Raw genomic sequence first — 16,968 nt, forward strand, 5'->3', positions numbered from 1 at the left:
GATCCCAGTGAGCTATTTTGTAGGTATCTACAAGCAATTCTGAAGTTTGTATGGAAAGACAAAAGGTGTTACATAGCCAGCTAGTACTGAAGAACAGAGTTGGAGTACTCACACTACCTGACTTCAAGATTTTCTGTCAGGCTACAGTAATCAAGACAGTGAGGTATTGGCAGAAGCCTAGGCAGGTCAGTAGAGAAATGATAAAATAGAGCCCTGCAATAGACCCACATAGTCTATTGATCTAAAAGGAACATAGTCAATCTAATTTGTTTTTTCTACCTTAAGTCTTAATACAAACTAGCAAGAAATGCATCAGCCAGATCATTGTGACTGAAGTTACACTTGCTTTTTCTGCCTATTCAAGGGGGAGATTGTTACCCTCATGACTTGAATCTCTAGAACTTTATAAAGTAACTTAGATATAATTGGTGCAGAGGAATTGAGTGAAATCTAGTTTTACGCATAGGTCATATTTGAGATAGTATCAGTTTTTCATTTTTTTACCTTGGCATAGTGTTAGAAATCAAAAATAAATTGTGACCTCAAAGGAGATGGTAATAGGTTGGGAAATTAAAACAGCCAAGTTAAAAAGCAAGATTTAGGTTTTTATATAGCATACATAATTAATTTTCTCCTGATTTACTGTTCCAGAATTTCTTGAAGTTGGCAAAAAGCAACCTGCTCTGGACGTTCTTTATGATGTTATGAAAAGTAAGAAACATAGAACATGGCAAAAGATACACGAGCCGATTATGTTGAAATACTTGGAACTTTGTGTGGATCTTCGCAAGAGCCATTTGGCTAAAGAAGGCTTATATCAGTATAAGAACATTTGTCAACAGGTATGAACAGCTGGGTTTTTATATTTTAGTAAGTGCTTTTAGTCATTTTGGGAGGCATTTACCTTTCATATTTACTGTTTTATACCATAAAGTTTGCTTTTAAAATATTTTTTGGTTTGTTGGGAGACGAGTTTTATTTATTTATTTATTGGCTAGGTGAACATCAAATCTCTAGAGGATGTTGTCAGGGCATATTTGAAATTGGCAGAGGAGAAAACAGAAGCTGCTAAAGAAGAGTCCCAGCAGATGGTCTTAGACATAGAAGATCTGGATAATATTCAAACTCCTGAGAGGTATGTGGGCTAAATTGCTAAATAGATCTTTCTCATTGTTTTTCTTCACATTTGTCTCCATTGTCCCCATTTGAAGTAAATGTTTATTAGAAAGAATGTTTGTCTTTGGAATTTTAAATGTACAGTAACTTCAAGTCATGTACTGTTCAGAGTTCATAAAAGTGAAAAATTAAACCATCTGATAGGGTGTATACTAATTTAAATGGCTTTAATACAGATTAAGAATTCAAATACTTGGACTAAGTGATAGCTTTACAGTATGTTTGAAGTTGTAGATAGAATTTGAACTATTTTATAATGATCATTGTTGGTTTTGGTTTTATAATCATATGGCAAAGTAGGAAACCATGTCTAAAATTGTTTTCAACATTTTTAAATATTTTTGTAGTGTTCTCCTAAGTGCTGTAAGTGGTGAAGACACTCAGGATCGTACTGACAGATTACTTTTAACTCCATGGGTTAAATTCCTATGGGAATCATACAGACAGTGTTTGGACCTTCTTCGGAACAATTCTAGAGTAGAGCGTCTCTACCATGATATTGCCCAACAAGGTAAAACAAGAACTGCTTTGAAAAGTTGACTCAAGCATAGGTTTTGCGAAAGGTTTAACTGTTAAAGTTAATCTCCTTTTCTCTGTAGTACTTACTTTACATAGTTTTAATTCTTTCTTTAGATGATTGGCATTCATTTGGATATTAAATGAGAAATTTGTTTCATTAGTCAAGGTAATTCTGTGTTTTCCATTGATGTCTGAAGCACCTTTTAAAGTCATTTTGGAGTTTTCTAAGTGACTGAAAAGATAAACTTTTCTATTGCTTTCTGGCAAACTTGATTCTATCAATACTTTTGACTCTATAGCATACTCTTCAGCAAGCTACTTAACCATGTACTGGGTTTCTAAGGTCTTTCTGAGCTCCGGAGTGTTATTGAATATAGAACTAAACCTTATTGAAGACTCAGGATCACCGTAAAAAGTATCCATGCACTTTTAATCTGGAGAACTGTATTAAGTTTGTTTTCCTAATCTTGTCTTTTTGCCTTACTGTTGCAGCTTATCTTCCTGTCAGTGCAGCCTTTTAACTATATATGACATGAGTGGCTCTTGGCTTTTTCTTACTTTTAGCCTTAGGCACAAGCTTGTCACCATTTTTAATATGGCATTTGTTTTTGTTTATTCAAGTTTTAAGTGATTATGTGACTAAGAATAGCTTACTAGGAGTATTAGAATCTGTTTCATTTTGCCCACATGGCTAGCATTTAACACAAGGCAACTAGGACCTCTTGATAACAGTTGCGTTAAATATTAACTTGTAGTTAAACTGCATCCTTCTGTTTCAGGCCTATTGAAATAGAAATACTCTTTTTTTAAGGGATTGACAAAGGACATTCAAAGAAGTTATTTTAGTATTGCATGTATGATAGTAGAAAATTATGTGTTTTAATGATAGAGCAGGTAGTTCATTTATACATCTGCACAACTGAAATTAGGTTACCACAGACCCCCAATTTGTATTATTCCGTTTCAGTTAGCGCAGAAGCTTTGTTTTCTAGTAAAGTAGGTAAGAGAGTTAATTGTATTTCAGACGAGAATTTTTTTGCTCTTTTAGGGTTTGAAGTGATAAGTGTTTGAAAGGTGAGTCCCTCTTAGACCTAAACTTAAATAGCTTCCTTAGCTCTCAGAACCATTTCAGTCTTAGACCAGGACTGATGACTGTGTCTAAAAGGTGCTCAGGGCACATGAAGTGAGTTACAACTGATCATTTCTTAAAACTGATGCTGAGTTTGGTAAATCTTGTTAAGATAACTGACCTTAATACATGAAATAGAACCTGTTTAAATACTAAGTTTATGGTGGAAAGTACCTAATATATTTTACAATTTATGCTTATAGCTTTCAAATTCTGCCTCCAATATACCCGGAAAGCCGAATTCCGTAAGTTGTGTGACAACTTGAGAATGCATTTGTCTCAGATTCAACGCCACCATAACCAAAGTACAGCAATCAACCTTAATAATCCAGAGAGCCAGTCTATGCATTTGGAAACCAGGCTTGTTCAGTTGGACAGTGCTATCAGCATGGAATTGTGGCAGGTATGTTGTGAACTATTTTGGCTTTTCTTTGTAGTAATAATAACCCATATTACCTTTTCTTCTCTTAATGAGTATCTGCGTCTTGGTGTCTCTTGGTTAATTTCAGTAGCTAGGTAACAGATTTGAGGTTGTCTAATGGAGAAGGAAGAGTTTGGGACAAGAAGTCTCAGTTATTTTGGTTCTTGATGCCTGCTGTCAATTCCAAGCCAAATCATCTAATCTCTTTTTCAGACCTCAGGGCTCAAATTGTGGCTCAATGCCTAGAGAGTATGCCTTTACAAAATTTTGTAAATAATTTCATGGTAGTTTTGTCTCTGTTTACCCGGATTTAAAAAATCAGGTGGTCTTTCCATCTTATTTTAATAGTAATTTATTAAGTACTGATGGCAACAGTTGAGAAATCACAAAGACAGACTTGGCCTTCACCACAGAGAGTTGGAGAAATGCAGCCCGAGACTGTCCCCTGGATCTCTCAGTGCTGCACAGACTTGGGAAGCTTGCACAGTGAGGATCCTACATCAGAGATCTTGGTAGTGGGCATTTTGTTGTCCACATGGACTTTTTTACGCTAAGGATTCTGCAGACATTTTCTCATGAGTTATTTTTATATATTTGATTCCCCCACCAAATCTTACTGAAATTGCAGAGGAAGAAACTAAAAATTGGTAGTTTTCAGCCAATGAAAATGTGATCTCCTGCTCTCCCATATTTTCCTTTTCTGCAGGTACACCCTTAAGATACCTGAACTAAAGGAAAAAATTTTAATAGAAGACAAGTAAAACATGCCTAGTATGGAAAAAATGATAAGTAAAAGGAAGAAAATATTTATTCATTATCTTAACACTCAGAAATAGCCTTTATGTTGTGTTTTATGTCCTTCCAGATTCTTTAAAAATATATTCCCCCAAGTGGTACGATACTCTTTAAAGGCACGGGCAGTCTAAGAAATTGTGTTAGTTTTCTGAGATATATCAGATAGTTAAATTATGAATAAAAAGAACCACACATGAAGGTATTTTATTTGCCATTTTTATTCTTAAGTGTAATATATTTTAAGTTTCATAGATTTTTGTTGTTGTTTTGTTGTTTAGAATGTAATGACTGTAATTTATACCACTAATTTTAGGAAGCATTCAAAGCTGTGGAAGATATTCATGGGCTATTTTCCTTATCTAAAAAACCGCCCAAGCCTCAGTTGATGGCAAATTACTATAACAAAGTCTCAACTGTATTTTGGAAATCTGGAAATGCTCTTTTTCATGCATCGACACTCCATCGTCTTTACCATTTATCTAGAGAGATGAGAAAGAATCTTACACAAGAAGAGATGCAAAGGTAAGAATCTTATTGTTGGATAGTATTGAGATATAAAAGAACTATCTTGTAAATGGCATGATAATGTTAGATTAGCGTTCTCAGCTGCACTGTTGACATTTGGGGCTGGTTATTTCTTTGTCAGGGGACTGTGTGTTTAGGGTCTTTGGCAGCATCCCTGGTTTTCCCACTGGTTGCCAGCAGCACGCCTTCTAACTGTTAACTACCAAAAAATCTCAGTGGTATTCTTGGGCAGTATTCTTGGTCTTCGGTAGCTATCTTTTATCTGGTAACCAACCCTCCAGTTGAGAAAATGGAATGTTAGGAAAGGCAGTGTTAAGGTATTAGCTTCCTTAACTGAGTGTAGGTATTTAGAATCTAGGAACTGATTAGACCCCCTCCCCCCAAAATGAGTACTTTTATCAAGTAACTTCCCCCCCCAGCTATACAACATTAACTCTGTAAATAATTGGCATGTGTATTTTTATGTAGATAGACTATAACCTAACAATCTAAAGACTTTTATTTTTTTAGCATTACATATATAGTTTCAGTCATGTTTGGTTTTTATTATACATTTTAGTTGGGTTTAGGCAGCTCACATGCCGTTTCTTACTGGCAGACCATGTTATTTCGGTCTCTAATAGAAGTACATACACCAAATTGTTTTTCTTAGCTTGTAAGCAGTGCATGAAACCAACTGAGTTTTTTCTAGTGTATATGGCAACCCACTCCAGTCTTCCTGCCTGGAGAATCTTAGACCGAGGAGCCTGGTGGACTGCAGTCCATGAGGGTTGCAAAGAGTTGGGACACGACTGAGCAACTAAAACTTGGCACTTCCGTATATATATATGTATATTTTGCCACACAGAGCATCACGTGGGATCTTAGTTCCTCAAGTAGGGATTGAACCTGTGCCTCCTACATTGGGAGCTCAGAGTTTTAACCACTGGGCCACCAGGAAAGTCCCTTAAAAAACTATTGAGGACTGTTCATTATGTCATTCACTATCTGTTATATATGTAATCGTTGTTTGTTGGAATAAGGGAAAAAACTTGATTTTCTTTATTTCTATAGTCTTCTGTTAGAAAAGACTGTAAGAGTGCTGTCATAATCATCAGGCTGTTTGGCTATATGTGCATTATTTTCCTTAACCCTCCCAACACCTTGTAACTTAGAAAATCAAGTATCTTGCCTAGGGTTCCAGTTGGAAATGGTGAAGCTGAGATTCCAACTCTTGACTCGTGGGCTCCAGAGCCCGCAGTCCCTGGTGTCCTCTGGTGCTCCAAATTCACCCCGAGTTTTGTGTTTTAAGGAAGCTAACGTTTAACTTTTGCCCTCAACTCCCATAAATATGTTTTTGTGATCCTTGTAACTTTTCCCTCTTAAGTGTTAGTTTTTTCTTAGTTTTAAAGTCTTCCCTAATAGTTTTTATAAGGAAGTAGGGGTACATGCAGGTGTGTCTGTGTTGCATTCAACACAGTCTTTCTCTTTAGCTAGAAAACACTGACAGTAGTAAGTGGGTGGGTGAAGTTCTGTTTCTCCAAGGGTTCATTTTAGGATAATCCATTTCTTTTTTAATTAATCCCATGCTTTGATAAACACTTAGGAGGCCAGTTCATAGTGGTGGTATACATATTCTATCACTGGCATATTGTACTAGATAATTAGAGAAGTATCTTTCTGCTTATCAACATTTGCAAATTTAACAGATTGTAACTTTGTTCTCCAGAATGTCTACTAGAGTCCTTTTGGCCACTCTTTCCATCCCTATTACCCCTGAGCGTACTGATATTGCTCGACTTCTGGATATGGACGGCATTATAGTTGAGAAACAGCGTCGCCTTGCAACCCTGCTAGGCCTGCAAGCCCCACCAACGCGAATTGGCCTTATTAACGATATGGTTGGTATAAGTTTTAGCACTCTTTAACAGCTTTGAACAGAACCCTCTATGATCAGGTTTTATAATTTATGATTAAATGCTGAGAATTCTGATGCATTGCCAGGGGATTCTGATGCATGGACAAGTTTGAGAAACATTGGTGTAAGTCAGCCCTGTGTTGAGGTGAGATGTTTTGTCTTGAATGAGCTGGAGTTAAATTGGATGCAGCAGACAAGACTCAGATTAGCTTTGAGGAATAGCATGGGCCCCTTGATAAGGGAAGTATGATGGGCAAGAACAATCATGGCTTATTTCAGGGGTACACTGGACTGTCTAATTCAGTGGGAATTTATCATGTTAGTGTCTGTTACCTGCCAGGCAAGTGATAGTTAAATGGAATTTGTAGTCCAGAGGAGTTTGATTCACAGTAGTTTTGACTTAGTGTTTTCTGTGGTACACCTCTAGCAAATTACTTCAGGATAAGAGAAAAAAGAGAGACAGATGCTAGAGAATATAGGCCTTATTCCTTCACTGGCAGGGTCAATCAGTTTGGATAAAAGTTAATATACTTTGTATATGGCGATAGTTTTCTCTTGTAACAGTTCTCTGTTATAGTAGCAAGACAAGTTCCCTTTGTGGTAAATTTTTCAAAAGAACTAACAACCTATGAAATGATATTTCTTTCTGAATGCCTTCATGTTTTATTGTGCTGCCATTTATAAAAACCGGCTTTGTGTGTTGGCATGTTTTTATGGGACTGAATTAGGATTGCTGCTGCTGCTAAGTCGCTTCAGTCATGTACTACTCTGTGCGACCCCATAGACTGCAGCCCACCAGACTCCCCCTCCCTGAGATTCTCCAGGCAAGAACACTGGAGTGGGTTGCCATTTCCTTCTCCAGTGCATGAAAGTGAAGTCACTCAGTCGTGTCCGACTCTTGGCGACCCCATGGACTGCAGCCCACTAGGTTCCTCTGTCCATGGGATTTTCCAGGCAAGAGTACTGGAGTGGGTTGCCATTGCCATCTCCTGAATTAGGATTAAACGTAATTAAATAAGAGCATTGTATTTAGGAAGAGGTCTTAACTAGCAAATAAGTATTAAAAAAAATTGTTTTAAATACTGCAAAGTGTGCCTGATGGAAGTATTATCCATATCTGTTGAGCTCATGTAGCATACCTTGATGTTAAAGGTGATCAGTTATGATGCTGATGTAGGAATCTGTTGGTGGGGTCAGGATCAGTAGGCAGGACATTCACGTTTGGGTCCTCATTGGACCCATAAATAAATGCCTATAAGAAGGCTTCTAGTTGGTGTCAGATGAATGGCTTAACTAGATGTCAGGAGGCCTTTTATAAATCTTGAGTTCACTCTATGTACAAGGTCGAGACCTGAGTATTAGGTTTATGTAGCTAAATTCATAATCACCTAGAGAATGATTCTAGTATCTCAGGAACAGACTCAAAAAGTTCCTAAGAGATTGTTAAGCTTGGGAAGCAAGTATACTTCAGTAGATGATGATAGCCTGTCTCAGTACATTCCTTATTTGGAGGGGGTGCTCAATGGAAAATCCAGAACATTGATTTATTTAAAATACAAGTACAGTTGATTCATAATGTGTTCATTTGCTGTACAGCAAAGTGATTTAATTTTATATACATTCTTTTTTATATTCTCCATTGTGGCTTATCTTGGGATACTGAATATAGTTGTGCTATTCAGTAGGAAATCTTGTTTGTCTATTCTGTGTGTAACAGTTTGCGTCACTAAACCCCAGCATCCCAGTCCATTCCCCTGCAAGCACAAGTCTGTTCTATCTGTGGGTCTGTTTCTGTCTCATAGTTTAGGTTTCACATGAAAGTGATCGTATGGTGTTTCTCTCTCTGACTTCACTTGGTGTGGTAATCACTAGTTGTATCTGTGTTGCAGCAAATGGTATTACTCCATTCTTCTTTATGACTGAATAGTGCTCCGCTGTGTGTGTTCTTCATCAGCTCATCTGTTGATGGACGTTTCGGTGTCTCCATGCCCTGGCTGTTGAGAAGGGTGCTGCTGTTCACAGTAGTAGGGGTGCATGGATCTTTTTTGAATTATTTTTTCTGGGTCTATGCCCAGGAGAAGGATGGCTGGATCATGTGATAATTCTAATTTTAGTTTTCTGAGGAACTTCCATACTGTTTTTGTCAGTGGCTGCCCTGATTCCCATTCCCATCAGCAGTGTGAGAGGGTTCCCTTTTCTCCATACCATGTCCAGGATTTGTTATTTATAGATTTCTTTTGTTAATGGCCATAGAATAGGTGGCCGTTTGTGTTGATGAGTTTTTATCATTTCTTGAGTTCTTATCATTTCTTTATCATTTCTTGATGAGTTTTTATCATTTCTTGATATAGGGACTGATGTCCCATAACCTGAGGGCAGGTTACACAAGCTACAGCTTTATTGTGCAAGGAAGTTCTATTCACATATCAACTTAAAATATGATTAAACTGTAACATACATTTTTAAAGTACATGTCCTAAGTATAATTGCGTAAATTCTCAAAAAGATTTTTCTATTCACCACTTTTTCCTATTTCCTCCAAGAGTAGCCACAGTCCTGATTTATAACACCACAGATTAATTTTGCCTGTTTGTGTATTTTATAGGAAATTTAAATCTCACATAAATATGTCCTCATTGGTGCGATATATTCATGTATTGAATATAGTTGTTATTTTTTTGACTGTTTCTGTATATTATGTGAATCAGGGCCTGTTTTGTCCTGAGTTTTTTCTTTTGAGTTTGTGGCTTTCTGAGCAGTGTTGCTGTAATAAGTTTTCTCTGATACAGCCATTTGTAAACTGGTATTTACTTTTTATTGATAATAAACTGATCTGTGTTGGCCACATGAATTGTCTTTGTACATATTTTGATTGTATTGATGAGTTTTTATTTCCTTTGTAAATTCCTGTGGGGTTTCACTGTAGAGAGCTGCATAATTTGGGGCAAAAGACTCCACATAGTGGTCCTGGATTTCTCTTTGGTAAATTTAGAGGTGGTTGAGCTAGATAAATACCAGTCATTTCCCAGATCTCCAGTCTGATATTTTTATTTAATTTATAATCAATTCAGAATCCCAGTTACAAAATACCTTCAGCAGTTAATCCTTTTGTTTTGCTTACTGTAGGTCAGATTCAATGTGCTACAATATGTTGTCCCAGAAGTAAAAGACCTTTACAATTGGCTGGAAGTCGAATTTAACCCACTAAAACTCTGTGAGAGAGTCACAAAGGTAAGCTTTGGTTATGTTATCATGTAGCCATCCCTGTTACGGTTTTACGTTGTATTTTCTTTTTTATTGGAATGTAATTGCTTTACATTGTGTCCGTTTTTCTGATGTACAGTGAAGTAAATCGGCCATATGCATGCATATGTCTTCTTCTGTTTTGGACTTCCTTCCACCCTGCTCATCACAGAGCACCTGCTGAGCTTTATGTGTCGCGGCTTCCCTCTAGCTGTTTTCCACCCGGCAGTGTGTACTTGTCAGTCACAACCTCCCAGTTAGTCCCGTATTTGTTAACAGAGGAGTGTTATCCTATGTGTTCGAATTCGGTGCACATTTCATTGTCTTTTTTCTTTGTGTCAAGAGAAAAGATATTTCTGATGTGCTAAATAAACCTTCGGAGGTAAATTAGCAGCATGACTTAATTTAGCCATTGCTGTCAGTCACCTTCACACAAGAGTAAGTAGCTTCCTGTTATATTTTGTATTTCTTTGCATTGTGTGGTGATTTTGTCTGTGAAGAAAATGAAAAAGTATCACAAGTGTTTTAGTATTTATTGTAGAGAAAATATAACTCTTTTAATGGATTTTATAGGTTCTCAATTGGGTTAGGGAGCAACCTGAAAAGGAACCAGAGTTACAACAGTATGTTCCACAACTGCAGAACAACACCATACTCCGGCTTCTCCAGCAGGTAAAGATGGAAAAATGGATGTTTCATGGAACAGCTGGGAATGTTCCATTGATTGTTCTGATCACAAAACTAAAAAATTTAGAAATAGCCGAGAAAAAAGCTTCCTCAAATTCTAACCCTCACCAAAATTATTTTATGTGTTTGATTTGAAAACTAGTTATTTTACAGAATTCATAGCTGCTTTTGTCTCTTTTTGTTATTAAAGAGTTAGCCATGTACATCTTATTCCTTTTAATACCTACGTAGTTTTTCATTGTCTAAAAGTACCATGGTTTGTTTATTCAGACTATTGGTGGAAATTTTTTAGTTTTTTTGGCCATAATAAGTTGAAATAGTGAACTTCTTTACAAGTATCTTTGCATACTTCTGTCACTTTTGTAGCTAAGAAGTGGAGTTAGTCATAGTCTACACATTTAAAACTTTTTTTAACAGATCCTCAGAGATTGAATTCATGGACCCTCCCACCAGTAATGAAGAAAGCTTTTTTTCCTGCTAACACTAGTATTGTCAGTCTTTTAGTTTTTTTTGGCAACCCTGTGGTATGTGGGATCTCAGTTTCCCAACCAGGGATGGGTCCCGTACCCCTCGCATTGGACGCGTGGATTCTTAACCACTTGACTGCTAGGGAAGTCCCAGTATTGTCAGTCTTTTAACTATTGCAGTTGAGCTTTATACTTAAGTTTGAATATTATGGTTTACAGTATGATTTAAATGATCCTGTTGTGTCTTCCATTGTTTCATTGGTGGTGGAGAGCGTTGACTATATGTTAACTTCCATATTTGTGCACATGTCATTGACCTGCTTTCTCTCTTGTATGTGAGCAGTGTTATTTCTTCTGTGCTATACAAATAATTGAAGGCTAATTAGCAGTATAACTAAATAGTAATACTGCCAGTCTCCTTCAGACAAACAGTTTTATTAACTGTTCAGATAAATTAGGTAAGTAGCAGGTCTCTATCTACAAATATGTGACCATTTAGGGTTTTTTGTTTTTACGGAACTAGGATTTGAAAGGATTATGTGATGGTTTGAAATATGGCATAATCTTTTCATTAGCCTTGGATTTTAACTCTGGCTCCAGCAGTGCATGTTTACATACTCTGAGCTTCAGTTTCTTTTCTTTGAAAAATAGGCTAACTTTCTAACTTTCTACTGTTCCACGAGACTCCACGTAACAATGGCTGAGTAAATGATAGCTATTATTACTAACCTTGTGTTTCTTATGCAGGTGGCACAAATTTATCAGAGCATTGAGTTTTCTCGTTTGACTTCTCTGGTTCCTTTTGTTGATGCTTTCCAACTGGAACGGGCCATAGTAGATGCAGCTCGGCACTGCGACCTGCAGGTAGGTGCTTCCAGGGGACACTGAGGTGGTGGAAGGCCTAAGGACTAAAACACATACTCTTTGTTCTCTGCTTTTGGTAGAGTGGCACTGTTTTAAAGCTTTACTGAATTGAGGTTTCTAGCTTTGATATTTGACATTCTTCAGTGGATTTTTTTTTCTTAAAGTTGAAATTTTAATCAAAGTTACTCATTTGTATCAAGACTTTATATTTGCATGTAGATTTAACTATTGATAATACTCTTCAATTTTCATAGGTTCGTATTGACCACACTTCTCGGACCCTTAGTTTTGGATCTGATTTGAATTATGCTACTCGAGAAGATGCTCCAATTGGTCCTCATCTGCAAAGCATGCCTTCAGAACAGATAAGAAATCAGCTGACCGCCATGTCCTCAGTACTTGCGAAAGCACTTGAAGTCATTAAGCCAGCTCATATCCTGGTATGCATCTGTGGGAGAAATGGATGATGGAATTATGAGGGGCCCTTTAGGTCTTTGACAAAAAGGTTTGAAATGATATCTCAGAGAAGGGATTTATTATATATTTCCTCTTGAGTTGTGTTTGATACTTTTGATATTTTGTTAAATATCTTTGTCAGATAACACAGATCATTGAGCTGCCTTCTGTGGGTCAGAATAACAGGTTAAGGTGATCATAGGAGTACTGTGATGAATGATAACAAACCACAGCTGATGACCCTCCACATAGGGAGGACTGTGATCATGCCTTGCCTTTCTGTTTAAGTTGTTTGTGAACTCTGTTAGTATTTTCTCCTTGGCTTGAACACTATAGTACACGTGGTTCAGATAAAAGTTGGCCTAACAGATAAAGGTTCTTCAGCTATGTCATTGCTGTTAAAGACTTTGAATAGTTGTAGCATCATAGTATTTGGTGCTAGAAACCAGTAGTTGAATAACGTTATCCTCTCTTTTTAAATGCAAATACATGTTAGGATAATACATTAGGAGTATGTAGCAATATTTTTGGTATTGGATACTGTGCTATGTCACTTAAAAATATTTTTAATGCATTTGTTCTTGAAGCAAGAGAAAGAAGAACAGCATCAGTTGGCTGTTACTGCATACCTTAAAAATTCACGGAAAGAGCACCAGCGTATCTTGGCTCGCCGTCAAACAATTGAGGAAAGAAAAGAGCGGCTTGAGAGTCTGAATATTCAGCGTGAGAAAGAAGAACTGGAGCAGAGGGAAGCTGAACTCCAGAAAGTGCGGAAGGCTGAGGAAGAGAGGCTGAGACAGGAGGCAAAGGAGAGAGAGAAGGAGCGGATCTTACAGGAACATGAACAAATCAAGAAGAAAACTGTTCGTGAGCGTTTGGAGCAAATCAAGAAGACAGAACTGGGTGCCAAAGCATTCAAAGATATTGACATTGAAGTATGTAGCGTATTAATAAATTAAAATTCCAGTTTTATTCAGGTCTCTTAGAAGCACAATTCTTCACCATTTATTGGTTTACTTTAGGTTATTTGGTTTTTTTGCTCAGTTTGATTACAGCTATTAATAGTTCATTAGTCTATGAAATAAGCATTTGTTTTGGTGACTCCACGGTTTTTAGTCACTGTTGAAATGGAGTTTGGATACAATAGAATACAGGAATAAGAAGTAGGTGTTATGATTACATTGTTTTTCCTCACAATCAAATAAGCCTTTTTAAAACATTTTTCTGTTGCCTGAATTTACCCATTGTAAGCATTTGCCCTTTTGAAATAAAGTAATTTAGGATCCATTTCTAGAAAGAAATGGTGCTCCATATTGACTGGTATGCACTTCTTTTATACTCTTATTAATTGTGGTACATTTCTGTTACTTTTTCAGGACCTTGAAGAATTGGATCCTGATTTCATCATGGCTAAACAGGTTGAACAACTGGAGAAAGAAAAGAAGGAACTTCAGGAACGCCTAAAGAATCAAGAAAAGAAGGTAAATGAAAGAACTGGTGAACTTTAACATGCCAAGTTAAAAGATTTTTTTTAACAACATTTGTTTTCATGATACTCAGATTGACTACTTTGAAAGAGCTAAGCGTTTGGAAGAAATCCCCTTGATAAAGAGTGCTTACGAAGAACAGAGAATTAAAGACATGGATCTGTGGGAACAACAAGAAGAAGAAAGAGTAAGGCTTTAATTTAATTGTAATATTTTTAGACTGTAAGCAAGTATAATAAAGCCGGTAATGGGAAAAGGGTTTCAAATTGATTTTTGTATTATTTCACCAGAAATTGTGCTTTAGTGGCTGTATACAAACAGGTCAGTAGACATTTACAAAACAGAGATTAAAAAATGAAACTTGTAAAGTACAAAGGATAGCTGAACTTTCTTTTTTTTTTTTGAAAACTGCTTTATGGAGATAATAATTCACAGATTTAAAGTGTGCAATCGACATTTTTAGTATACGGAATTGGGCAACAATCTGATTTTAGAACATACCCCAAAGGAAACTTCATACCATTAGCAGTCGCTCCATTTTCTCTCCACTCCTTCAGCAGCCACTTAGCTCCTTTCTGTCTCTAGGCTTGCCTGCCTTGGGTATTTCTTACAGGTGGAATCATATAGTCTGTGTGTGTGAGACTGACAGCTCCTTCAGGAGTTTTATTTGTTTATATGTACTTAACAGTACAAAAGCAACATTTGCAAATGCTTATAGTGGCCAAATTTGTAGTAAAAATGAGTGACCTCATTTTGGTTAAAAAAGTAACCACAGGCAGGAGACAACGTATATCGGTGCTGGCTGCCTCCTCTTGCTTTCATTGGATTGTTGTCATTCTGGGCCTAGTGTTAACCATCTTTTCCAGTTTTCTTAGAAGTTGGAATTTGTGTGATAATTCTTTTAACACGAAACTAGAGAAAGCTTGAGAGGATTTGCTGCTTTTTTTTAAGTTAATTTATTGAAACAAAATTAAAAAAATTTTTTTTTGCTTGTGCCTCATGGCATTTGGGATTTTAGTTCCCTGGTCAGGGATCAAACCCATACTCCCTGGAGGGGCCAGAGAAATCCCTCCAGTTGCTTTTAAAGAAGAAAATACAGTAAATAATAAAGCCATGAAGTATTTGTTGTTTTATCACACACAATTTAGTTCTTCCTCCATAAATTTTGTGGTTGTCTTTGTTCAGTCTCTTAAGTCCTGTCCAACTCTTTGTGACTCCATGAACTGCAGCCCTCCAGGCTTCTCTGTCCTTCATTATCTCCAGGAGTTTGCTCAAACTCGTGTCCATTGAGTTAGTGATGCTATGGTGCTGTGGGGTTAAAGCTGTTTCTTACAGATGCCCCACGTCTTTTTTATTCATCTTCTGTTCCTCATTGTCATCCTAGGGATCTGTTGGTATGGCAGGGGCAGAATGGAGGGGGCAGAGGAAATACTTATACTTCAAGAATATCTGTCAGAAATTTGGGATAAATTCATAATCAGATGATTAGCACTTTGAAATTTAACTTTGTATCATGTGTTTGCAGATTACTACGATGCAGCTAGAACGGGAAAAGGCTCTAGAACATAAGAACCGGATGTCACGAATGCTTGAAGACAGAGATTTGTTTGTAATGCGGCTCAAGGCAGCACGACAGTCTGTTTATGAGGTGAACTTCTTGGGTTCAGGGAAACCTTTATTCGTGAGCTTTTGCCTTAAGGATTCTTCAGTGTGGTGGTACATTCTCTGTCTTGAGCAAACATAATCATCATTCAAATAATATTTTAATAGAGATGTCTTGAAATTATTTCCTAGACTTAAGTAGCCATCACTATAAAAGGATTTTTTCTGAAGGTGAAAATAGACTGCATTAAACTTGCCTTTGATACAAACTTTTGTTCTTTGATTCAGAAAGAGAAAAAAAACTAGATCGAAAAGTCCTGCTCTTAGACTCTGATTTAATCATTTATATAAATCCACTATGTATAGATAATACTGTCAATTCAAAGTTTTAACCATTTGACAATGCAAAAACTTATTATTTGGAAATTTGATTTTTAGGTTTGTAGGTTGCTTTTTATGGTTCCACCAGACTTAACCATGCTTTTGTAACTTATTGCCATTTTGTAGCCCTTGATAATTTGATTCCTTTCTTTTGGTGATCATTCAATTACAGGAAAAACTGAAACAGTTTGAAGAGCGATTAGCAGAAGAACGTCATAATCGCTTGGAAGAACGTAAAAGGCAGCGTAAAGAAGAACGAAGGATAACCTACTATAGAGAAAAAGAAGAGGAAGAGCAGAGGAGGGCAGAAGAAAAGATGCTAAAAGGTGACTATTTAGACCGAGACTGGGGCTGTGCGGCAAGGTGGATAATAGGTCTTCTCTCTACAGCCTTACTTAGGAAACGGGAAAGTGGCGCCAAGGCGATTAGCTGCTTCACTGCAGCCAACGAGTTCTCAGGTGCTGACAACCTGACTTGGTTCTCTGCAGTGTGTTACCTGTGAGGCTGTTAATGTCCTCTGCCAGCCTATTTCAACGATTTTGGTGTTCTTTCACAAACTTTGCCCTCGTATTTTTTGTCATTGTAGTCTGTATAGTATTAACATTTATTGAGCAAAACGTGCCACGTGAAGTTTCTCAAATGATCCTTTTTGTGGCATCGCAGATGCTCAGGTGTTGGGGTGGGATTCTAATATCTTGTGTTGAGTAGGATAATACTTGTTTCCTTGAATATTTTCTGATAATCAAGTTTAGCTGATTGTAAACTATTTTAAACTTTTTAAAAAGAGTTTTTTTCTACATTATGCTGCCTCTAATACCCGAAAAGTAGACGTATAGCACTGGTGGGAACGTGTGGGTGGGAGGCACATTTTATAACCTCATGTGTCATGCAGAGCGAGAAGAGCGAGAGCGGGCTGAGCGTGCGAAGCGTGAGGAGGAGCTTCGGGAATATCAGGAGCGGGTCAAGAAGTTAGAAGAAGTTGAAAGGAAAAAACGTCAGAGGGAGTTGGAAATTGAAGAAAGGGAGCGTCGTAGAGAGGAGGAGAGGAGACTTGGTGATGACTCACTTTCTAGAAAGGTAAGTACGAACGTCAGTGTTACCTGATGTGTAGTTAACAGCCAGGTCTCTGCATATCAGAGCTGTCTTCGTGTGTCAGTGTCTGGGCATGGTGTTTTGAATCACATCGTTCAGATTTAAGTCTGATACTGCTTTATCTTTCCAAAGACGGAGGGTTCCTAAGGAGGATGGGGAGGGGATTAGACTTGTCTTAGCAAGCTGGGATTTTATAGGCTTTAGAGTACTTGTCAGGAAGAACTAAT

General features: G+C 37.2%; 1 protein-coding gene and 2 non-coding genes across 3 annotated transcripts in view; all 3 read left to right on the forward strand.

Moving 5' to 3' along the window:
• Positions 1 to 16,968, forward strand: part of EIF3A (eukaryotic translation initiation factor 3 subunit A) — a 31,520-nt gene that overhangs the window by 5,020 nt on the left and 9,532 nt on the right. Inside the window, exons 2-17 of the mRNA XM_027529404.1 lie at positions 652 to 842; positions 999 to 1,135; positions 1,524 to 1,687; positions 3,028 to 3,227; positions 4,354 to 4,562; positions 6,274 to 6,445; positions 9,589 to 9,693; positions 10,279 to 10,377; positions 11,607 to 11,723; positions 11,978 to 12,163; positions 12,767 to 13,114; positions 13,556 to 13,660; positions 13,740 to 13,853; positions 15,192 to 15,314; positions 15,822 to 15,975; positions 16,542 to 16,726. Coding sequence (XP_027385205.1) covers positions 652 to 842; positions 999 to 1,135; positions 1,524 to 1,687; positions 3,028 to 3,227; positions 4,354 to 4,562; positions 6,274 to 6,445; positions 9,589 to 9,693; positions 10,279 to 10,377; positions 11,607 to 11,723; positions 11,978 to 12,163; positions 12,767 to 13,114; positions 13,556 to 13,660; positions 13,740 to 13,853; positions 15,192 to 15,314; positions 15,822 to 15,975; positions 16,542 to 16,726 — 2,609 coding nt within the window. The remainder of the gene's footprint in view (positions 1 to 651; positions 843 to 998; positions 1,136 to 1,523; positions 1,688 to 3,027; positions 3,228 to 4,353; positions 4,563 to 6,273; positions 6,446 to 9,588; positions 9,694 to 10,278; positions 10,378 to 11,606; positions 11,724 to 11,977; positions 12,164 to 12,766; positions 13,115 to 13,555; positions 13,661 to 13,739; positions 13,854 to 15,191; positions 15,315 to 15,821; positions 15,976 to 16,541; positions 16,727 to 16,968) is intronic.
• Positions 10,014 to 10,143, forward strand: LOC113884731. Its single transcript, XR_003508999.1, has one exon. It is a non-coding gene; the product is annotated as a small nucleolar RNA SNORA19 (small nucleolar RNA).
• On the forward strand, positions 11,160 to 11,289 carry LOC113884730. Its single transcript, XR_003508998.1, has one exon. It is a non-coding gene; the product is annotated as a small nucleolar RNA SNORA19 (small nucleolar RNA).

The sequence above is a fragment of the Bos indicus x Bos taurus genome, chromosome 26 (assembly GCF_003369695.1).
Source record: "Bos indicus x Bos taurus breed Angus x Brahman F1 hybrid chromosome 26, Bos_hybrid_MaternalHap_v2.0, whole genome shotgun sequence".
Lineage (NCBI taxonomy): Eukaryota > Metazoa > Chordata > Mammalia > Artiodactyla > Bovidae > Bos > Bos indicus x Bos taurus.